Genomic DNA, 25,272 nt, shown 5'->3' with positions numbered 1-25,272 from the left:
TTAAAGAAATCTATACCGTCAACCAATGTGCGCTTCCCACAAGATCGTTTGCGGTGAATAACGGATGCGTGTTAACACATTTGGAGATACAAGTTCTTACGTTTGCGAGCAGTAGAACGTATAAAACTTGTTCTACCAGAAAGTTGACTAGCTTTGGACCCAAGCCTAAAAAACTAAATAGAATTGCTATGTGCTCTATTCACATAAGTGTGTGCAGCTTTGAAATAAGCATGTATATACTCAAAAAGAGAAAGGGAATATGAATAAAAGTTGCTCCTGTCTGAAATCTGAAATATTATGTATCTACCATTACATAATCAATATTCTATTACATTAAGTTTCTAGTATGACTTTTCTCATCTACCTCCAATTGAAAGTATTGCTGTATTGCAAAACTTATTTAGTGATCTGTAATGTCTGAATGTATTTTAATTTTTTTACATAATTATTTAAAATATATTTTAAAAAAAGCTAAAAATGAATAGCAATAAAACTTAAGGATTGAGGTCAACGATTATTACTCAAGTTATTTTTTGAGTTTTTCTAAGATTTCGCTAAAATATAAAGGATTTCGAAGAATAGTTGAGAAAAGCAATAAAATTTTAAAAAAAGAGCGTTAGCTTTCCAAAAAAGGAAAGACCATGCGGGGGAAGTTGTGTGCGCCTGAAGCAAGGGACTTCTAATTATGTCACATTCGATTAAATGAATACATAAGGTTTGATGCATCAGTCAGTTGTCAAAAAAATAAGATCGAAATCAGATCGTCGTGGAACATCTCTTGAAATCGTAAGTCTTGTTTTGTCTTGTTAATATTTCAAAGTTTGTAAATTTTTGTATGAAGTTTATTTTATCGTCAAATTATTTTTAAATTGATATTTAGCTTAATTTGCGAGTAAAAGTGAATAATCGCGCTGACTGGAGCATCGACTAAGGACCAATTAATTGTAATTTATCTCGATCAGAGTAAAAGAAATCATCTGTTGTTAACGTTTAAATTGTTGTTATAATTTTTCAATAATTTTCATCCAATAAAATTTTGTTATTGTTTTTATATAAATCACACATTTTTACATTCTCTATCGAAGATCCCCTTATCCTTATCTATTGGTCGAAAGGCTCGGACTAAAAAGAGGAACTTAAAGTCTTTAAGGTTAAGCATATGGTTTACATATTGACACCTTTAAAGAGCAAAATTCTATAACAGATCTATGTATGTATGAAGTCATCGGCAAAGAAAAAGATTATATCTTTCTGTAATGAGTAAGAAATAGTTTTCAAAATTTTTTGTAGCTTTTATAACAGATAAATTTGATATACAGATACGTAATTTTGTTTTTCTCATTGATTTTATATACAATTAGCCGATTTCCGCAACTTTGTCCACGTAATGTGCATAGTTATGCTACGTCATGTGGTATGACGCACCCATACCTTTAAAATCATAAAAGGAAAATATAGAATAAGATTCAAAATTTATTATTAATAATTTTAAAATACATTTATTCCAATTTCATATTGATTTAAATCACGTTTAACAACCCTTGAAACGTACTTTAGTATGCAAACGAATATAAAACGTATTCAGAAGTATTGTTTACGAAATATTTAATTACAAAGTGAAATAAAGTGAAAAGAAATTATCATCAATTTTATTTTAATCAATCAAAATTTATTATTCATTTGAAAATGTAGAAAAGTAAATGTTAAGACGTGTTAAATTGTGAACAATGAAAGTCATCAAAGGAGTAGAGTTGGGACAAAAAATATAATTTGCATTTAGATATAAAAAGTAGGTTTTAATATTGATTACTATCAAACATTCTTGGGAAAAGTGCAATCTCGTGTTTCTAATTATTATTTATATGATTTTAAAATTATAATGAAATGATTCATAAATTTCTTATTGGCTTTTTTATTCGTTGTATGTTGAAAAAATTTTTTTATCAATTCTATCTTATTGTTAATTTATTTTAACCAAAGGGATACTTGCAGGCGAGTAACTAGTGATCTTTTGGCCGTCTTTTGTATGAATTATGACATCGAAATTACGTGACATAACTCAAATATATTGCATAGATCCCTTTTTAATTGTTCATAGAAAATTCTTTTTCTTCCAATTTGCGTCAAATTAGCAATTAGACTCATAAGATTCCTATCCAAGTCATCTTGAATGAACTGTATACATGCTTTTTTTATCCTTTCATCCCGACGAAATCTTTTTCAGTATAATGTAATCTCTTCATTGCATTTTTTTTCGTCTCACCAAGCCCGACTGATGATCTAATAGGGAGCCTAACTATGAATTTTCCCGCCGTTAGTCTTTCTGTTGTTTTTCTAACTGAAAGAATCTTCACATTGCATCTCTTCTTTCGATAAATTTTTCATTCCGGTGTAGGTTTTTGTATCCAAAATCTTTCTAATTGTTGCTGCAATTGTAAATTTATCAACTTTAAAAATTTAGCTTTACTTGAAACTTGACTGTCCATTTCACTACCGCAAATCTTCTCCAACTGAGTTTTCTACCATGCTCTTTGTCTATTTGCATTATTTTCAGGAGTACCTATTATTAGTTTCTGATAGAGCCTTGCATCTATAAGTACTTCAACTTCCCCTGGTTCAGCAAACTCTGGGTCTGCAACCTTGATATTTTTTGGCTGATTAATTCTATGAATTTCCAATTTTACTAGTGGAATTTTCTCTGTAATCGATAGTAACACTGAATAACTAACTTCTGTCTTGAAATTCCTATAAATCGACTCGAGATTCCTTGTTACTATTTAGGACGTGTTAACGTGTGCTTGGTTTACTCCACTTATTGCTTATCTATTTTTGAATATTGTAAGTTCAATTTCTTGCATAACTGTTGTAAAATTATGTTAATTTGTGACCCAGAATCCAATGATGCCCTGCAACATAATTTTTCTTTTGGTTAACTGAAATAAAAACTTTAGCTGTGGATAAATCACTTGTGCCATTGTTTTTCTGACACAATCCATGGTTACTGATGTTTCTTGTTGATTTTTAATTGACTCATTTCTGTCTTCGTCTTCAATTTTTCGTTGTACGTTTCCAAATCCTTGTGACTACACATTCAATATTTGAGTCTAACTTAAGCTTCTAATGTTGACATTCTTAAACCATCTTGTGTTGCATTTTTCATTCGCGTTATTTAAGCTTCTATAACTTCTCGTTATCTACTTAGATACTTACTTAATAAACGTCACTTTTCCACTGGAGTCAGTGTACTCCATAAGCACCTTTTTCCAGGACTTTCTTTTGCCACTAACATCTCTGATTTGCTTATAGCAATTGTAAACGACGGGCGTCAAATTATTTTTAATCGCCAAAATAACTAAACTGACCAAACTTTAATCAAAAATCCTGAGGCTAGACAAAACTTACAGCTTATCTCAAGTCACCGAATTCCAAAATACAATTTCAACGTACTCAAAAATCTGACAGCTAATTCTAATACCTTAAAACTAACTTAAATTGATATCAATCCGTAATTTATTCGGTACGTGACAATAAAGCGAAGTTAACAAACTCTTAGACTTTACTCGATAAGCTTTCTATACAAATGAAATGATAAACTAGATCTCTCTACAAGATCGGTATTCAATGAATAAATATCAGTGCTCTGTAGTGGCCTGGGTGCGACCCGAAATGTTCACACGACCCGTGGAAAATTAGAATTTATCATGAGATTAAATTCCTAATTACTTACAACAATTTTATTGTTACAGAAAAAGAACTGTTGATAATCATGATACATATTTAGTACATTCGCTTCAGTAATAAGGGAGAATTCCAGTAAGATGAACTCGATGCTCTGCATACAACTCGGTTCCTTATATTTATAACAGATTGAATGGTTATAAACGAAAAGGGTAAGATTTCATTCATGTCGTACAGTGAGTCATTTTTTTTTAATAAAGAAAAAATCACGTGTTAGAAGAATTCAAATATATCGTATGGATTCCTTTTTTTATTGTTTATCACAGATTCTGACATCATAAACAGAAAGAGTTTCCATTCATGTCATATGGTTTGTAACATTTTTTCAGTGGAAGAACAAATTACATGTTGAAAAAATTCGAATATATCGCATGGATCGTTTTTTCATTGTTTATAACAGATTTAATTGTTATGAGCAAAGAGAGTATGTTTTATTTATTTGATATCGTCAGTTACTTCATTTCAGTAAAAGAGACAATTATGCGTTGGAGGAATTCAAATATATCTTATGGATCTTTATCATTATTTCTAACAAATTTCATTGCTATCAGCTAAAAAATTATGTTTTTATTTATGTCATACAGTTAGTAACTTTTTTTAGTAATACAAAAAGATTATGCGTGGGAAGTACTAAAATATGTAGCATGGATTCCTATTTTTATTGTTTATAACAATTAAAAATTTTCCATTTAAGTATTACCATGATCAATAATCGTTGGTTAGCAACGATGTTTAATTGTTATGGACACAATTCCATATTATTAACAATCATTATTGATATTTTAGCGTATCCAATGCTTTTTTCTCAATCCTGACATAAGTGTGAAATTCTTCCATCGCTGATTTTGTTTTTTAAAAATCTTTTTTTCGATGAAATATTGTCATTATTCATACAAGTATTCTGATCATTTGATATTTTTTTTTTTTTAAATGATCTTGGAATTCTGTCTAACAAATGGTTTAATTTATAAGTTGCAAAATTTAGGTAGTTTTCCATTTTTGCTTGTTTTTTGGTTCTGCAAAAAAATGGCTGGACCGATTATGCTGAAGATCTAATCGGTTCTAAGTTATGTTATTAAGCGTCGAATGTCAATTGGTCTCACGTCGATATCATTTTTTTCCTCGAGATAATCAACCAGGAGAATTTCGAACGAACGTACGTGCATACGCACATATGCACATACGTACGTACACACACACGTCCACTGGAAAACGATTGCATTCGACTCTGGGGACCTCAAAACGTAGAGATATGTCAAAATTCGAGATTTGCAGAATCGGACCCATTACTATAACTTCCCTCTGGAATGTTAAGAGTTGTAGTGAAACCTGGAGCAAAATCATCCGGAAATCAAATAAAATTTTACGTCTCTCCGATTTAGTTTACAAGTAACTCATTTTTCACGAGAGCAAACCAAACCTAAAAGGTCCTGGGCATTTTTTCATGAAAAGGAACCCCTAATAAAAGATTATAGTTATCCCTTCCCATAAACAATTGACTCGATACAACTTACGAAAGCAGCAGATTAATAATAATTAAAAATGGTTCCATATCACCTTTTAGTACAACCAAAATTATTTAAAAAATAAAAATTATGCTGGATCTGTCGGTAAGAATAAAAAATTACTATAATAGATCCATCAAATAAAGAATAAATTTATCCAAATCTCTAGAATTCATATTGATTTTAGTTCATGTGAACAATAATCTGTGACTAGAGCACGTGGGACGTTACTCAAAAAAACAAAGACGATACAGTTTATAAAAAACTTGCTATAAAATAAAAAAGTCCATTTCCATTTATGTAAAAACGTTTGGGACTACTCTTCAGTAAAAGAATAAATATCTCGTCAAAGGAACTCGAATTAATTGCATAGATTTCATGGTTAGTAACTATTTTTAATGAGAAAAATTATATTCCGTTCAAGAATAAATTTATTTCATGATTATGTTGTATTATTAATATTATTACGGTATCTAGTATTGTGTCAGATTCTTTTTCTTCCTAAATTAGTTATGAATGAACATTGTTATTCATATTTAAAAATTAAGTTAATTGGTGTTTTCCATAATTTATGTCTTAAAATAATCTATAAATAAATAATATTATTTTTATTTTTATGAATATTGAAGTAAGAGAGACATAAACCATGCATTCGTTTAATGGATACATTGGGAGTATACCTAAGTATATCGTAGGAAAATTGTCACTACAAGAGATAGATAGATAATGGTGTTTATTGTTTAGACAGTTAAACAAAGCGTAACAGGAAAACAATAATAGATACAAAAAATTGAATTTTGGCACAGCGCAGAATAATAGTTCAGAAAATTTCACAGCCATTCACACTTTCAGCAAGTATATGTTATCAAACAAGATAAAAAGATGAAAAAATATAGAAAATTAAAGAAAAATATCAGTGCTCTGCAGTGGTCTGGGTGCACCCGAAAGGTCCACACGACCAACTTCCCAGTGAAAAATATAAAAAAACAATTTGAATAGCACCCGTTTCCATTTTTTATAACAAATGGAATTGTTATAAACAAAATGAGTGTGTTTTTATTTATTTGATATGGTCAGTTACTTTTTTTCAGTAAAAGAAAAAAATGTGCGTTAAAAGAATTCGAATATACCTCATAGATCCTTTTCTTCATCATTTACAACAAATTCTATTGTTATACACGAAAAAAATGTTTTTTTTTTTTTATGTCATACAGTTGGTAACGCACAAACATTTTTTTAGTAAACGATAAAATTATGCGTTAAAAGTACTCATATATATAGAAAGGGTCTCTATTTTTATTGTTTATAACAATTTAAAGCTTATTATTTGAATATTACTATGATCAATAATCACTTGTTAGTAACAATGTTCAATTGTTATGAACACAATTCCATATTATTGACAATTATTATTGACTATTATAGCGTCTTTGATGCTGTTTTCTCAATCCTGACACGAGTTTAAAATTCTTTCATTGCTAATATTGTTTTTTAAATTTTTTTTTTCGATGAAATATTGTCATCATATTTTCATACAAGAATTCTAATCAATTAATATTCATATTTTTCAAAAGATTTCGAAATTCTGTCTAAAAAATGGTATAATTTATAAATTGCAAAATTCAAGTAATTTCCTTTTTTTCCAGTTTTTTGATTCTGCCAAAAAAATGGCATTACGGGTTTTCCTGAAAACTTTTTCAGTTCTAAGTTATGTAATTACGCGTCGAATGCAAGTGGTCCCACATCGATATCATTTTTTGTTCTCGAGATAATCGAGGCGAAAAATAATTCCGAACGCACGTACGAACATACGAACATACGCACATACGTACATACACAGACGTCCACGTAAAAACTATCGTATTCAACTCTGGGGACCTTAAAACGTGGAGATATGTCAAAATTAGCGATTCGCAAAATTGGACTCATTACTATAACTTCCCACATCCAACAATCCAACTTCCAACATCTGGTGAAACAAGAGTGTCTACTAGAGCAGTGCCATTTAGGAGAGGCGTATACCAGGGAGATACCCTGAGTCCTCTTCTATTTTGCATCTCACTGCTGCCATTATCTGTCACTCTACGCCGAACGCCTGGATATAAACCGGACGAGTCTCCAACCGCGTACACAAAGTCACACATCTATTTTATATGGATGACTTGAAAGTGTACGCGGCAAGTCCTGAGAGACTCCGAACAGCCCTAGAGGTTGTTTCCGAGTATACCAGTGCAATCGGCATGGAGTTTGGGTTGGACAAGTGCGCAGTTGCCCACTTAGTAAAAGGAAGATCGCCGAACTGGAGTGATAATGTCGAGCTTACAGACGGGAGCATCATAAAACATCTGGATGCTGGAGAGTCATACCGATATCTTGGACAGGCACAATCTCCTTTGTAGGACGTGTCTGTCATCAAAGATACTCTCCGCAGTGAGTACAAGTGGCGACTTAAAAGAATATGGGGCTCTGAATTATCAGGCCCTAACAAAGTCAAAGCCACGAATATGCTCGCTGTCCCAGTCTTGCTATACTCATTCGGAGTTCTCAAATGGCTCCGAAAAGAGCTTAAAGATCTGGACATTATCACGAGGAAAGTGATGACATTATATCGTAGTCATCACCCGCGATCTTCTGTCCAACGCCTATACTTTCCCTGTGATTTGGGAGGGAGTGGACCACTAAGTTTGGAGTGTCTACATGACAGGTTAGTGATAGGCCTGGCTTATGACATCGATAAGAGCTCTGGTCCTCTTCTCAAGTTCGTGAACAGCTTTCAACTATTGGGAAGGAATGCGTTCCTACATAGATTAGCATATCAGGCAGCGCAGAACCTCGGCTCAGTTTTCGACCCTAGCAGTCCAGACGGTCTAAGGCTTTTGCAATTGACCAGAGGGCAGCGAAAGGTCGATATAAAAACAACCGAGCAGTTAAAACTGCTCGACGAACATGTGGCGAAGTCCTTACATGGTGTGTTTTATCGTCATCTCGAAACACAGGACTTATCACACCAGCTGACTTTCCAATACCTTAAGTCAGCTGGCTTGTTCTCTGAGACCGAAGGATTCATTATGGCCTGCCAAGATAGTGTATTTCCCACCCTCGCCTCGTGATGTTATGCACGAGCAACTCGAGTACACAAGATGCCGAGTTTGCCACGGTGATGTAGATGAGACGCTATTTCATGTTTTATCGGCTTGTCCGATATTAGCGCGCTCAGTCACATTCACCGGCATAACGCCGCCCTAAGAGTGTTGTATTACCACCTTCGGCACTCTTATGGAATAGACGAGACACCAGTGCTGCCCTATGTGCCCGGTGAAATTGAGTCAGTCGTTGAGAACGGAAGAGCAAAAATTCTTTGGAATTACCCGCTCTCTACGCCCCAACGTATTGAACACAATAAGCCGGATATTACTCTTTTCGACCATACCACCAAGCACGTATATTACATTGAGTTCTCAGCCCCGGCTGAGACAAATATACGTGCAAAAGAAGAGAGTAAACAGGAACGCTACAGAGAGCTCATGGAGGTCATGAGAAATGTCTATCACGAATACACAGCGCACGTGATAGTCCTGGTGATTGGCGCCCTCGGAGGGATGAGGGACCGCTTTCTGACAGAGCTTCGAACAATACCAGTCTGCCGTAGTCAGGCTGAGATTCTCGCGGCTCGTATGCAGAAAGCGGTCATCCTCGGTTCTCTCCGAATCCTGAGACGACTGTAACAAATGACTGAACGGCTGCAGCCCCGGCTCACCCTCAAACCTGAGGGAGTCGGGTGCCTGCAGGATAATCCCGTCTGGTCAGGCCCCAGGTGGGTCGGAGCCCTGGGATCCCTGGCCAGACACCTCTGACGAATCGCAAGATGAAAATAATAATAATAATAATAATAATGATAATTTAGAAATTCATAATTCAGAAAGTAATTCTAATAATTTGGTTGAATCGGTCTCAACTTCTTCGGTTAATAATATTCCTTTAGTTCTCAGAGGTGGGAATCTTATTTCCGTCAATTTGAGACAATCGCTCGTCTGCATAAGTGGACAAATGAAGTTAAAGCATCGATTTTAGTGTCCTGTTTGAAGGACAAAGCTCAAGTCATTTTAGATAATTTAAGTTTAGAAGATTTAGGGAATTTTGATAAATTGAAGAAAATTTTGGAAGATCGTTTTGGTGAAGCTCAATTTTCTTACGCTTATTTTAGTCGTTTTCAGGCTAGAAAACAGTCTGAAAATGAAAATTTAACAGACATTTCAAATGATTTGGATAGGCTTGTCAAATTTGCGTATCCTTCGATCTCTTTTGAAGAGAGAGATAGAATTGCTTGTTTGGAATTCATTTCTGGATTAAAAAAATTAAAGTTACAATTTCCTCTTCGTTCAGAGAGAATTGAGTCTCTTCAATTAGCAACTCAGAGAGCTTTAGAGCTCGAGTCGATTGAAGATTTGACCTTCGGAGATCAGAATAAAAACAATTTCAACAATAATTTCAGAAAAGATAAAACTTATAATGATCATAATAATCATTCTGATTCTGTTGAAGGGAATTTAAAATCTTTTAATAATCAAAATTCTTTTCATGGATTTAGATGTTGGATTTGTGGAATAGAAGGTCATTCTAAGAAGAATTGTAAGATTTTTCAGGCTGTTAAATCAAGTTTAACAGAAAATAATTAAGTTTGGTTTGAAATTCTTTCAAATTAAATTCAGAGATTTAATTCAATTTTTCTTTGAAGTGAAGGAAATCGCCTAAAGTTTTAGTTATTTTTGGAAGGTATTCATGAATCTGAAATCTACTTAAAGATGTTGTGTTTCGAATTCTCAGAAAATCTTGAATGGTCGTTTTTAAGTGATTGAATAATTAGACTCGCTCCGTATGATGATAATGAATCATTGTTGACTTTTTCTGGATTCCTAATTTCTGTTGAATTCAGGGTTTTTGTAACTTCCAGTCTGAGAATGTTGGCTTTCATTCATCATTTGATTGTTGATTTAAATTCACAATGACTGTCTTGGAGCGTTCTCGTGGAGTTACTGTAGGATATACACGGTTGGAGTCATTGTACCGGAATCCTTTTCTCCATTTATTGGCCAAAGTGAAGCAAAGTGAGGTACTAGATGACCATGGTATCCTAATATTTTCTTTCGGATAGTATGTGTAACTGTGAGCCCAATTTTTAATAATTTAGTTTGCACAGTAAGCAGAAGCTATTGAACTTATTTTCAAAAATTTCTTGCGCAAGGTGGAATTGAACTGATTGTTTTAATGATATTGAATCATTTATTTGAGAGTCTTTGATTCTGTAAGGAACTTTTATTTTGTTTAGCTCCATGACCTTCCAGTTCTTGGCATTTCCTACTCTTTGGGTTCTTTTGGTTCTTCCCAGTGGTTCCTCCTGATGAAAAAGAAGGATGGAAAGGGAATTGAAGATTAAAATTTTAATTCTTAATTTGACTAACGGACGATTAGTTTTTAAGAAATATTTTATTGTATAGAATCACGTTTTTAGTTTAATTTAGATCATTTTGGTTTGTTTGGAGGTTTTTACACCCGCCGCAGGATTTTTCCCTCCTAATTTTTTTTTTTTTATTTATTTTAAAGCAGTCAGAGTTGGAAAGCGGCAATATTGAAATCTAGGCTGAATGATGATTAATTTGATTTACATAATTTCGAATTAGAAATTAAATTTTAGACTTTTTAATGTTATTTATTTCAGCCTAATCCAATATTATTACCCAACTGATAGGAATTGCCAGGTGGCAATTTTTAGAACATCGGGAGAAGTGTAAAATATTTGTATGTCGCCATCTAATGACTATTAGACTAACGACAGTTTGTTAGTTAACGACGATTGCTTGACGATTAGATTGTTTATAGCAACGAGGGGAGAGTTTGTTTATCTTCAGTTTTTGACTGTGACTTGAGTTGACCGCACGGATTCTTTCTTTTATTAATTGCTGTCAATCATTAATAAACATTTTTATTTATTAATCTGCCGAAGTTGTTATTAAGTTTTATTTTACAATATCACTGCAAGCTTGATTGAATTCAATACCATGTTCTCCGTAAGTATCGAAGATTTGAAGTCAAGAATGAAGATCTTGGACAATATTATTCGGTCTTAATAGAAGATTACAAAAAAATTCGTAGAAAGATCATCTATGTACGTGAACAATGTTTTAGTAAACTTATTATAATTGATTTTCAAATATACAATTTCATAACAGTCCTGTCATAATATGATTATAAAATTGAATTTTTACATGATTAAATTCAATTAATGTACAATCTGTGTACTTTCAAAGTATTGATAACTCACATGAAATAATATGCATTTTGAAGCAGCCTCTTTTATCATGAAAAAAAAATCTGAATGTATAATTAATATTCGCATAATCGAAGTAATTTTAAATATAAATAATACAAATTATTAATAAAATTCAATTAACATAGGAGACTTTACAACGAGTCACAAAGTTTCTTAAAATTTGTTATGATGAATCCTTGTTCTTCGATGGCAGTTTTATGGTAACTTAATTTAGCAGCTTCTTCTATAGCTTTCCCATCAACTCGTTTATAGCGCTTGAATACTTTGAAAAGTTTACTAAACTTCCAGCGTTACCAAATTTCCTTCTCATGCGCTGTAAACGCTTGCGCCAATCTTACAAAATGCTCCAGTTTGGAGTTATTAATTAATTATAAATTAATTTTTTTAAATATCTTTTAATGACGTACTTATTAAAATATCGGTCAACTTAAGTCTCATAAGAAAATATTAAATAACATTTAAGGTGACATTTCAGTTAATTATCAAACCTCAGGTTCTCAAAAATTGTGTACGGCTCATCAAGAAAGAACCTTTCTAAAACAATTAAACAAGCTGCTATAAATCTACAGGAAAAAATCACTCTTACAAAAATTGCGTGGATAATTCCTTACGTCACTGTTTCAGATGTAAAATAGGTCGAAATGTTAAGCTATAATAAAAACTCCACCTGACTAGATGAGTCTTAGACCATGGAAATTATATAAATATCTAATGCTACCAAGAACGACAAGACCTGTATAGGTTTTTAAAACATCAACTCAATTGAAAAGGCCCCGCTATGTTATATTAGAATTTCAAAATGCACGCAGAAAAAATGCTATGACAGATGCAAGTTGTTTTGACCATTGTAATTTAAGAGATGTGAAACTTTTTCTCAATTCACAGTGTTATTCAGATGGCAATATGAATCTTGATACAATTCACAATCGACTTGCTTTATTATATGATATGTATAAAAATTTTAGAACATCATACTATGTAAAGAGGTACAACCTGTACATATGGTATGTAAATTCTTGGCTACGACATTACTTCCCTGATGAAGAAATGTTCTCAGATTTTTTTTAGAATTTTTAATCTCGAAAAGCTTTTATTCCGTCATTATGTAATCACTAATAATAATTCTATGTAAAAAAAATCTGGAATCCAGCATGATGTAAGTGCAAACCATGATTTAACGAATATTTTGTGGTTTTGAAAACTATTTCAGAAAAAAACCGCGAACCTGGAAACAATACTAAACGTTTTCTTACACGTTTAGTACTTTGCCTAGGTCTTAGAAAAGTTTTAGTTTCTGTAAATCTCTTTAATTAGGTCAGCACGCCACAGGTTGTAAAGCTGTGATGGTAATCTGATCTCACACAATGCCTTTAATGGTTAGGAAATACTATTAGCACTCTACCCGTGATTTGGTCACTTAACAAAGTTGCTGAACTCTGTACTGATCAAAACTGAATCAATGATAATCTCTAAAAAGGTGATGAACACTAAAAACTCTTTAGAATCTCTAAACGAAAAACGATCGCTTTGTACTCTTTGATGACTACAACGGCACTGCCATGAAGTGGGTCAAGGCGCTTGGGTACAATTTTACGCCGCTCGAAGCGCTACTGCCACGGCGTGGCGTGAGATTAGTACTCTGGTGGAGTAAACAATTGAAGACACGATTTATGCAATATATTCGAGTTCTGTTAACGAAAAATTCCTTCTCCTACTAAAGAAGTGTTAATTACTATACATACTTCAGTAAGAGTGCTAAAAAAATTAGGGGTTATAGAAAATCCAACCTTCCATTTTTAACCTAGGTTTATGTTACGTAAAATTATACGGGGATGCAAAAAAAATTATTCGCAGGCAAAGAAAATGTACGCGTCATGGAGTTTTTTTGTTATAAAAAAATTTTTGTCCACTAAAACCTACACATTTTTATTAATAACTTTTCATTTCCGCTGAAATTGACGATACTTTATATAACATTTTTCGTTCTTTATCTTTTAAAGAATATTTATGTCACCTCACTTTTCTTATTTTCCCTCTATTTTTTTTTAAAATCGAATATTTAACTATTTACAGTTATTATGCCAATTTGTCGGTATTACAGAATTCTTTTAAATTGATCTTAGAACGATTTTTTATCATAAATCCAGAAAATCCAATTGTTTTTCTCTACGACTCACATTGTTTTTTCTCAGATTTTGACAATCTGACATTAAATCATTGTCGAAGAGACAAAAAAATAGATTTCCTTTAACCCCTATTTTAATCCTCACCCTAACTGGACTATGAATAATAAGTAATGATTCTTTAGTTGAAGAATAAATGTTCCGTTTGCGGAATACAAATATATTGCATACATCCCGTCTTCAATTGTTCACAACAAATTCAGTTGTTACAAATAATTTTTGATTGTTAACAGTGATTAATTACATTTTTAAAATCTCTTTTGCGAAATCCTTTATGTTTACTACCTATCTTATCTGTTGCATCAGCAAAAACAATTTTCGATCGTTCATAATTTGATTGTTTTCTTCAATTAAGATTGAAAGATTTTATGACATTTTTTAAAACTCTTTACTTATAAGAATTTTGCACTTTTTATAATTATTGATTGTATTGTTATTATTATTACGATTATTCAAGTTATGTAAATTTTTAATGTTCGTAATAGCTGCCACTTTGATAGTAAAATTGCTGGTCATTTTATCAGTTGGACAGTGAGCAGAGTAGTTACCAAATAAATTCGATACCATCAGTGTAAAACAGAATAAAATGTATAGTTTCATCAGTTGTTTCTAGGTATAATAAAAGAACGAATATTTCACTAACATAGATTTGTTATGTATTTTTGCACTTTAAAAGTGTCAATGTGTAAACTATATGCTTATTCTTAGAGGCTTAAAGTTCCGATTTAGTCCTAGCCTTTCGACCAATAGACGACGATCTGATCTCGATCTTACCTTTTCGACTACTGACGGATGCATCGAACCTTACGTGTTTATTAAGTCGGAGGCGACATAATTAGAAGTCCCTTGCTTCAGACAAGCCCCTTCGCATAGTCTTTCCCTTTATGGAAAGCTAACGTCACATAAGAAGAGCGTTCTCTTCTTACGTGACGTACTCTTTTTTTGAAGTTGTATTGCTTTTTCGCCAAGTCGGTTTTCCAAAAGCAATAACATATTTCAGGAAAACTCGAAAAAAATTACTAAAGTAATAATCGTTAGCCTCAATCCTCCAGTTTTATTGCTATTCATTTTTAGCTTCTCTTAAATATATTTCAAATAATTATGTAAAAAAAATATTTCGATTATAGTAAAGATGGTCCGCAGTTAGATTCGAATTTACGACCGCCGAGGCATGCACATCTGAATCAGGTGTCTCAACCCACTCGGCTATCAACTTATTCAAAAATATCAGTGCTCTGCAGTGGTCTGGGTGCGACCCGAAAGGTCCACACGACCAACTTCCCAGTGGAAAAAATGAAAAAACAATTCGAATAGAATCCGTTTCCATTTTTTATAACAAATGGATTATTAATTATAAACAAAATGAGTGTGTTTTTATTCATTTGATGTGGTTAGTTACTTCATTTCAGTAAAAGAAAAAATCGTGCTTCAGAAGAATTAAAATGTATCTCATAGACCCTTTTTTCATTATTTACAAAAAATTTCATTATTATACACAGAAAAAAGTATGTTTTCATTTATGTCATACGGTTGGTAACATTTTTTTAGTAAAAGAAAAAATTATGCGTTAAAAGTACTCATATATATATATAGAAAGGGTCCCTATTTTTTTGTTTATAACAATTTAAAACTTATTATTTAAATATTACTATGATCAATAATCACTTGTTAGTAACAATGTTCAATTGTTATGCACACAATTCCATATTGTTGACAATTATTATGGACTATTATAGCGTCTTTAATGTTGTTTTCTCAATCCTGACACGAGTTTAAAATTCTTTCATTGCTGATTTTGTTTTTTAAAATTTGTTTTGTCGATGAAATATTGTCGCCATATTTTCATACAAGAATTCTAATCAATTAATATTCATATTTTTCAAAAGATTTCGAAATTCTGTCTAAAAAATGGTATAATTTATAAATTGAGAAATTCAGGTCATTCTCCATTTTTGCCCGTTTTTCGATTCTGCATAAGAAACTACTAGACCGATTTTGTTGAAAACATAATCAGTTCTAAGTTGCGCAATTACGTGTCGAATGCAGTTGGTTGTTTCGGAGGTTGGAGGTGAAAAATAATTCCGAACACAGATACGTACATACACACACAGACGTCCACTGGAAAACGATCGTATTCGACTCTGGGGACCTTAAAACGTGGAGATATGTCAAAATTCGGGATTCGCAAAATCGGACCCACTACTATAACTTCCCACTGGGAACTTAATAATTAGGATTCATTCAGACATTACGGATTCATATCATATTTAATTATTATTAAACTACCTTCCTTAACACCATCCTCTTCTACAAGAAATGAGGGGTTCATGAACCGTTTCCTCACCTTTTACTATCCAGCCTCCCACCGTTCGTCGCATCCAACTCCTCACTGAACTGTTATTTAGTGTTTGACTACTCTTTCGCCGTGTTTCTTCCACCGCTCGGTACCTCATCACTGCTACAGACAATGTTGCCCCTGCCGCCCAATTCTTTTCAGACCTCATCATCACATTTATCTAATTTTGCGGACATATCTCATCCTTCTCTGTCTCTTCCTTAAACCTCCGCAGGTATATCGTTGTCTCCCGGCACTCAAACACTGCATGCTCCGCATTGTCCGAAGCCGCTCCACACAGATTGTAGCTTGCGTTCATTCTTAGTTGCATCCTTGCCAAATATTTATTGAATCCTCCATGGCCCGTAAGAATTTGCGTTAGGTAATAGTCCGTTTTCCAGGGTCTACGCTTCGTCCAATCTACGATACTTGGTATTAACCCTTCCGTCCACCTTCTTTCGTCTTCCGTCTCCTACCTACTCTGCGTAGGAGACGTACCGTGCGTACACCATACAGTAGCTGAGATTGAACAGCTGTCTAAAAAATCCTCCTCTTCAAGTGCCTCTGTTTTATGAGCTGCCATGCTCAAGCCATTCTCAGACATCCAATTCTCCACCCTCCTGGAGCCGCCATCCCAAGTCTTGCGTCCCGCAACTTTATGACACTAACGCAACGTCATCCACAAACCCCACTAACGTCATCTGTTCTGGTAACTTTATCTTCAGAAGACTATCATACATTGTATTCCATAGGAATGGCCCAAGCACCGACCTCTGTGGAACTCCTATTGTGACCTAGTACTCCTTCACCTTCCTTTCCGTCTCATATAGCAGAATCCTGTTAGACAAAGAGTTGTCCACGAACCTCCGCAAGTATTTTGGGACTCTCTTCTTCTTCAGAGCTTCCATTATTCTGGACCAACTGGCACTGTTAAAGGCATTCTTCACGTCTAGCGTCACAATGGCGCTGGCTCCAACTATTCTTCTCCTCCCTCCCACTTTGGGCACCACAATATCTAACACGTGCGTGACTGCATCAGAGGTTGATCTTCTTTTCCGGAAGCCATATTGACGATCTGACAGGTCCTCCACCTCCTCGTAGTGCTCTTGTAATCTGTGGAGAATCAGACGTTCCAACAGTTTACCTGTCGTATCTCACATACAGATCGGCCTGTAAGATAATAGATTCTCCAGATAACCGGTCGCTTTTTTCGGCAGCACCAATTTCTGCCTCTTCCAGATGGTCGGAAATACTCCAGAGTCCAAGCAGCTGTTAAAGGCGTCAAGCAGCACCACTGGATACTCGTGAGCCACTACCTTGAGGACCTCAGTTTGAGGCTCCCTCGGGTCCGGGCGCCTCGTTTGTTGGTAATCTTGTAGCAGCCATCTTTAGGTTCTCTTGTGTCCACCTAGGTGGATTCTCTTCGACTGTACTGGCTCTCGTTTGTCTCCGAGGGCGCCAAGAAAACAGCGTCTTAACTATATTCCGCTTTCGATTCGGGTTTAACAGGCCTGGGATTGCTCTTGACCCTCCTACCTTCTTCATAACTAACTGATAGGAAAGCCCCGAAGGATCTGGCTTCGGACCGCTGGCTGATCACCGCAATATCTATCTTAAGGTCCTGCACTGACTTGCGCAGCAGGTCCTGAGCCACCCTGCCTCTCCCCAAATTTATTTGCAGAATTCTAAGAGCGCCTTCGGTTGAATGCTTTATCTCCCGGCGTCAACACATTGTCTACTTCCAACAAGGTGCTTTCAGCTCGTCTCGTCCACCCCTGCTTCTTTACAAATTATACAGCACGGAGGTTTTTTGCATTCTCTGAATTTGTGCCCCACCTCTCTACACTTTCGACAGCTGGCCGTCCTATCTTGACCTTGACACATCGTCGCCAGCATCTACAGCATCTAGCTACCGCATCCGTTATTCTCATTCTACAGTACACCCATCCGATCTTAAGTTTCCCCGCAGCCAGCAGCCAGCAGCTTGTGACCTTTTGATGCTGATGCGCAAAGTAGCGCTGACTGGGTCCAATATAGCTACCTCTAAGATTTAGCACTTTGACTGTAGCTCCCTCTCCTACTACTGCTCTGGCCGTTTGCAACACCTCCTCCTCCACTGTGACCTCTTCTATGTCGCGGACCTCCAACAGAACTGTCTTTGCTAGCTCCGTGACTGTCACTTCCTCGTCCAGGGTATCTTCTACTGCCTGTCCTTATTCAGCTGCCGTGCCTTTGCCCCTCTTAAGCTCTACTAAAAGCTCTCCTCGCACTAAGCCCCCCCCCTCCCGATCTCTAAGCAATAGGCCTCCGAGTCAATTTTACTTTTAGCCCTTGAAAGGACTTCAGCATACTCCATGGCTCCGTCTCGTGGCCTAATGATAGTAGCCTCTGGCTTTGGTGCCATCTGTCTTCGTTATTTTATTGAAGATTTGTTGGGCAACTTATCCCCTGCTTTCGTTGTCGCATCTGCTCTCGTTACCGTAGCTTCAGGATCAAACACCTACTCTCTTTTTCGTCCTGCTGCAACCCTCCATTTTGTATCAGCACTCGCCTGACTGCTAACGGTCTGCCTTTCTTGCGCTCTTTCGAGCTCCCTCCTCTTGAGGCAGACGTGGTTAGGCTCCTTAGCCCTCTTTAGACGACGCTGATGCTCCTCTTTTCAGCCGTTTCTCCTTTCTCCAACTTCTCCTTCAAGTTTGTACTCCTGTCTCGTTCCTGTCGTTTCTTGGCTCCGTCTGCGTCGTTTGACTGTGTTGTTCCCTTCCCCAAGCTCTTAATCCATCTCTTGCATTTCCGAGGGCCATCCTTCAGCTTATCATCTGCCTAAAAAAGGCTCTGCCCTCACGGAGCGCCTCTTCCATCTCTTAAAAGACTCCAGGAGTCTTCTTACAGGTTTTGTCATGAATACAATTTTGTTTTTTAGGCCAGCCAGTGCCTTCTCTCCATCGTGAGGGGTTGGATTGGAACCCTTCTTTGTCTGTCCCCTCTCTTGAGACCAGTCCGGCTTAGAAGGCCCTTCTGGTAGCTACGCTAACACTGACATAGCTCTCAAAATCATTGGGATACACAAGCTTTGCCACTACGTCAAGGTTATAGACTCCATAGGCAGAGTACTAGTATAGACTAGGCCTAATTATTGTGCAGCTTCGAAATTTCCAATATTTGTTTTTTCATTACTTTATATGTCGATTATGGTTTGAAAAAATATTTAAATTTATAATAAATTATAAAAATGAAATTCAAACCACCATTTGAGTAATAAATTAAAAATCATTGTTGACAAATACTCCTGAATAGCGATTTTTTCATTATTATCGGCACGTCTACAATTGTCGTCGGTAGTATAGAACCCGCTGGTCTGAACTTTTACCATTCTATCATCATTCTTATATTTCATGTGTAAAATTAAGTTACGGGGAAATTTATGTTTTTTGCTAAATGTTCGAAGATCTACAATTTGTTTACGACTTGGGCACTAGAAATTTTTGTCCAGTGTTTTTAAATAAATAACTCTTATACTATTACATATTCTTGTGGTCTCTCGTGCTTGTTGTGACTTTTTTTCTTCAGCACGATTTATAGCTTTAACCATTTTGCGATGACTATCTGAAACCTCCATTATTATAAACATTCCTTCCACTCTGATTATTTTTACACCTTCAAAAAAATTTAATGTTTTACTGAATTTAAGATTTACAGTTTTGAATATATTGTTACAATTTATTTTTATCAGAAATAAAATCTTGTATACAGTACTTCACTAAGAGTGGAAGATTAACTATCTCTATTCTGTTAATCCTAAAATTGAAAAACCTTCTTTTAGCCTCAGGAGACTCCTTTCAGTCTTCCATATCTCTATGATATTAACTGCATTCTGTCCTTCGTCTTGACTTGTTTAGGTACCTAGGTATTTCCTTGAATGCGAAATTGATTCGGCTTCCCTCACGAGACCTACAAACTTAAAACTAATTTCTTCGCCAAAATACTCGAAAATGCACCTTTCACACTTCCAAAATATGAAGCAATAGGTTACAAATAGGTAGAGCAAAACAAATGGGTTATTATTAGCTTTAAAATTTGATAAAGTGTTATTAATAATCGACATTGGGACATTATTCAAAAAAAAATGTCACAAGACATTTGTATGTACCAGCTGATTTCTGCGACTTCGTCCACGTAATGTGTATTGTTACATTTCATAGTAAGAGATCGATAAAAAAATGTAAAATTGTAATTTTGTAGCTTGAATAGTCGAATTTCAAATATGTATCGCTTCGGAATATGATTAAAAAGAAACTAATAAATTTGTAGGAATTAGTAATACACGAAAGAAAAATCACACTTTATCGCCAGCTTCAATTCTTGCTCGTTTACAACGATTTAATTGTGATAGAAAAAATTCCTTCTCATTTAAGTAACATAATCAATACCTTCAAAATTAATACTTGAATAGACTTAAATACCTTGCATAAATCTCTTTTTCAATAGCTGACAATAAATTCAGTGTTCAGAAAAAAAAAAAAAACGTAATTGCATGTTCATGATCCATATTTGGTAGTCCGTTTCCGAAAGAAAATATAAGCTCTTATCAGTGGAAATCCAATACATTGCATTAGTTCCGTTTTCAATTGTTAATAACAAACTTAATTATCATAAACAAAGAAAGTTTGTTTTTATTGATATTCCACGCGAAGGAAAGAATTTTTCGTTAGAAGAATTTGAATGTATTGCAAAGTTCCTTTTACCAAATTTCTCCCTTTTAACTCTTGTTCACCTCGCTCGATCACACTTAACGTAACGCTCTCGTTATACATTCAGCAGTTTACTACCCAAGTCAAACATGCGAAAAAAAGTTCTACTTCAAAATCCTATATTATTGTAATGCCATGTGGTTAAATAAGTTTCTAAAAGTGCGTTTCCCTGATTTCATTCGATTTAATATTAAAGGTAATCATAATTAACAGCCGAGCTTCTCTTTTTATGCTTGTTCTCTGTCAAATTTCGCATGCCGAGGAATATTTCAGTGGAGTTTGACCGAGGTCGTAAAATTGGTATCACAAATCTAACTTGGCTGAACTATCCTCTCAAACACTAACGCAAGACGCGTTACAACGACTTCCGATAAAGGGTAAAGCTTGTAATATAGAAGGCAAATATCAAGACCTGTATCTGGGGCTGCAGAGTAGAAGACCGATGTGTAGGACCAGGTGGATTCAGTCCATTGAGGTTGGACTCGTAGTGGTTTGTTCGGGCTTTCAGCATGATGTTGTATCCTAGTTCCTTTTTCAAAACGTGAAAGTGTTATGTCCCAAGTAACGCCGTCGAAAATAGTAGCATTATTATATTCTCAGAGTTATGCCTTATAAAACGTGGAATAGCGTCTCCTCTACATCACCGTAGCAAACTCAACATCTTGTGTCTTCAAGTTGCTCTTGCATAACATCGCTCCGATATTTTTGAAAACCAAATAATACCTATTTTAAATATTTATCATTTATAGAATAAATGAGTCTAAAGGAAATTGATAAAAACGGGTCGGAATACTCATCATAATAGTTACATAAATGTAATAAAACGCAAAAATTTGTGTTTTTTTTAACCCCGTTGATTCGAATCAATAGAACATTTTTTTACAATCGATAAGAAAGAAATGCTTTTTACACTACTCATCTGTTTAATATAGATTAAATCCATAAAGTAGAGTATGAAAGTGGGATTTGAAATCATAAATTTAAGTCAGTTCACGACTTAAAAACGTATGGAATTCATATGTTGTCTGTTGCAAATTTTGTTGTGATTTTAGCATCCATATCGTTTCCATTACAGCATACTTGGAATGTACCTCTTCGGGGGTAAGTTTTGTGTGTGGGAGGATCGTAGGCGGCCTTGTACGTGTGAAGAAATTGTGACCCGTCATCCAATGTGTCTGTGTGATCGTAAGCACTTCAATGATATCGTCTGGGCACTGGTCACAGTCTTTCAGGTATAGATTTCACAATTATATTGTATTGAACTAGAAAAAAATAACAAAGCTCATATATTCATATGTACCGGCAAAAACAAAAACCACATATAAAAATGTCCGCTGCTTCCAGATACTCACCCAAGAAGATTGGAATGTTGTTCTCTTCAATGGAATGCAAAAAACATCACACTGGGCAGCATTATATTTTGTTGCATTGATGACATTTGGCAATTATGTACTATTCAATCTCCTTGTTGCAATTCTTGTTGAAGGATTTTCTTCTGAGGTATTAATTTGTTATATGGAATTATATCTTGCTCTAACATTATAACGTCTTTTAGCGGGATGAAAGAAAAGAACGTGAACAGCGAGGTGCAACAACATATGCTCTACAAGAGGCAAATCGGAACGACAATATAGACCACTCAGAATCATCGGGTTATCAATCACCTTTTTCATCGGGCAATGACGAAAATTATCTTCAAGTAATATTACTTTAATGTGTACTAATTTACGAGTTATTTGAAAATTTTTGGCACTTTTTTAGGACTGGAAGAAATATTGGGAAGCAATCGATAACATTGGCAAATACAATGAACGTAATTTATTAGCAAATAATTACGTAACAAAAAAAAAAGTGCCTCCTACACCTCTTATAGTTGAAACTGCAGCAACGCCGCGTGGATCATCGAATACTACCTGCGTTACGAGCACACAAGATCTTTATACCGATGATCATCGAATAAACTTTTCAGACAAAATGACTGACCAACTGGTAGTATGTAGTTTCATTAATTCACTTAAAGTTGGAGATTTGCGTATAACTATTCGTTGAATTTACAGAACCGAAATTGTATTCTTCACGATTTTCAAAATTTTATGACATTAAGTAACGAGAATCAGCGTAGACATCTACAAAAGAGCCAGCCTAGCTCAGCGGTGAGTAATTCAAATCGAAATTATACTGCAAATTATACAATATTTGATACAAAGATAAAAAATACTTGTGAACAATTGGAAGAGGTAAATAATAAATATGTATTGCAGCAAACATCGAAAAACGAAAAATTTTATTTTGATACAAATAGATCTCACAATATTTTCAGTGATCGTCGTCAAGTTCTATTCGAGAATATGAATGATCTTAAGTCATTTCCAAACAGTGAACTTACAAGTAATCCAAATATGAAATCAAATTACTATCCCATGAATATTTTCAACTATGATAGTGGCAACATTTTTAACGATCAAGAATTTTTATCTAAAGAGAAAAAACCTACATTGAATCAGGTAAAGTCAAAAAACATTCTCATCAACATGGATCAAAAATGATAATTTCTATTCCAGATGACGAAAATATACAATAATTCAGCAGCGAACAATTCTGTACGTAATGAGAATATGATAATCGAAGCACAAAATATTACCCAAAAAGATAATCTTCGTGCGGAATTCGATCAAGTACATCTAAATGATGTGTCACATGATTCAAATAACATGTTTCAATTAAATAACTGGAACAAAAAAAAAGATCGCTGGTTTTGGTCAGCTTCACTTAGAAATTTTGCAAAATCATATCCAACGTACATCGATGATATAAACGTTTTACAGAAGCAAGGATCAAAAAAACCGATTTTTTTTTCATGGTTCTACCGATTACTCTATCAACGCAGAGAATATTCTTTATATGTATTTTCACCGAATAATATTTTGCGGCTATTTTGTTCGTGGTTAGTTCATCGAACTTGGTTTGATAATGTTATATTGGCTTTTATTGGTTTGAATTGTATCACATTAGCTATGGAACGGCCTACAATAGCATCAGAAAGCTACGAGAGATTTATTCTTACTATAGCGAACTATATTTTCACAATTGTCTTTACATCAGAAATGATTGTTAAGGTAAGTAAATCCCTTATTTATAGAAAGATGAACCTAGATGATATTATGTAAGAAATCATGGTTTTTTTTTTACTTCAATCTAACAATCACAAGTTATTCATAAAAGACTATGCAAGGAGAAAAATTATTATATATAGAAATAACAATTTCCGTACAATATTTACAGTTATATGTTGATGATCAGAGTTGAATAATATATCAATGACGAGTCGACTACCGATCAATACGAAATTGATGAAGAGCAATTCGTTGTTCCTTTGTTGCTTGTCCTACTTTTATAATTCGTATACTGCATCTGAAATACCAGCGTCGCATGACTTGAATCTGGGTTTATCGAATGTATTACGAAAAATGTATACGAGTACACATATAACAGTTGTAATTGATCTATATTTACAATACTCAGAAAACGAAATTCAATTTTTAAAAAATCTATAGCTTATTTCTGAAAAAGACTAATTGCAATCAATATTAAAATATTATTTAATTTTTTACATAAACAGATCATGAAAATAATGCGTATGAGTATCACTAATGTTTGGTTAGGTACACTGGTAGCCCGAATGCACGTGCCTTTTGATAGCACACAATATGAGTTTTTCACTGTCGGAGTGTTCGAAGGCACTTGAGGTGTCTGTGTTGAGTGTGTAAGAGGTTGTAAAGCTCTCACAATGCAAACTATGACAATGAAGATCAAAGAGAAGTATAAATAATAATTAAATTCCACTCAGACTATGTCCATCAACCTGACCTCAATACCTGATGCACGCGTTCTTTACGATCAACAGGCGCGAATTACTGACTTTTCCGAAAATTAACATTCCATCTACTATCAACACCAGAGTTAGTGAACAATTTTGAGTGTCATCTTTTTCCCCGCGTCCGGAAAAGTTGTCATCTTAAGTGACTGTAGTTGTGATCATTGAAAGAGGGACTAGCTTTGCTATTAGGCGTGTAAGTGTGATGGTTGCAGTTTTGATTTTTTGCAATTCTTGCTAGTCCATCTGGCACAAGATGTAATTGGATCTCACAAACAAGTGGCCTTTCAATGGTGGAAACCTCTCGTTAGAGAGAAGGACGAGTTTACTCATCCGAATGTCAACCTGTTCATGATACTATTTTGTGATTGTCTGGATTTTCTGTAGATAAGATCTTGATTATCTTGCTCAAAAGTGTTGAGTTCGTTATTAAATTAACTGCCATCAATTTAACCTTGGTTTGTGTGGATCTGTGAGTGTATGTTCTGATAGAGAGGTCGAGAGCGCTTCAATCAAGAAGTGTTCGGTAGTGACAGCTTCAAGATCATCAAGAGCCTT

At 34.6% G+C, this 25,272-nt stretch overlaps 1 protein-coding gene across 5 annotated transcripts in view; it reads left to right on the top strand.

The window, feature by feature from the left end:
* The window catches only part of Ca-alpha1T (Ca[2+]-channel protein alpha[[1]] subunit T), a 400,576-nt gene that overhangs the window by 313,789 nt on the left and 61,515 nt on the right, over nt 1-25,272 (top strand). For 2 of the 5 annotated variants that reach the window (XM_035079821.1, XM_035079825.1), the window contains 6 exons: nt 21,916-22,072; nt 22,185-22,340; nt 22,396-22,539; nt 22,602-22,832; nt 22,898-23,344; nt 23,402-23,956. In XM_035079821.1, coding sequence (XP_034935712.1) covers nt 21,916-22,072; nt 22,185-22,340; nt 22,396-22,539; nt 22,602-22,832; nt 22,898-23,344; nt 23,402-23,956 — 1,690 coding nt within the window. The remainder of the gene's footprint in view (nt 1-21,915; nt 22,073-22,184; nt 22,341-22,395; nt 22,540-22,601; nt 22,833-22,897; nt 23,345-23,401; nt 23,957-25,272) is intronic. The other 3 variants (XM_035079824.1, XM_035079823.1, XM_035079822.1) reach the window with 3 other exon arrangements.

The sequence above is a fragment of the Chelonus insularis genome, unplaced genomic scaffold, assembly GCF_013357705.1.
Source record: "Chelonus insularis isolate UGA/USDA-ARS -01 unplaced genomic scaffold, ASM1335770v1 contig_25_pilon, whole genome shotgun sequence".
Taxonomy (NCBI): domain Eukaryota; kingdom Metazoa; phylum Arthropoda; class Insecta; order Hymenoptera; family Braconidae; genus Chelonus; species Chelonus insularis.
This window is presented reverse-complemented; position numbering and strand designations above follow the sequence as displayed.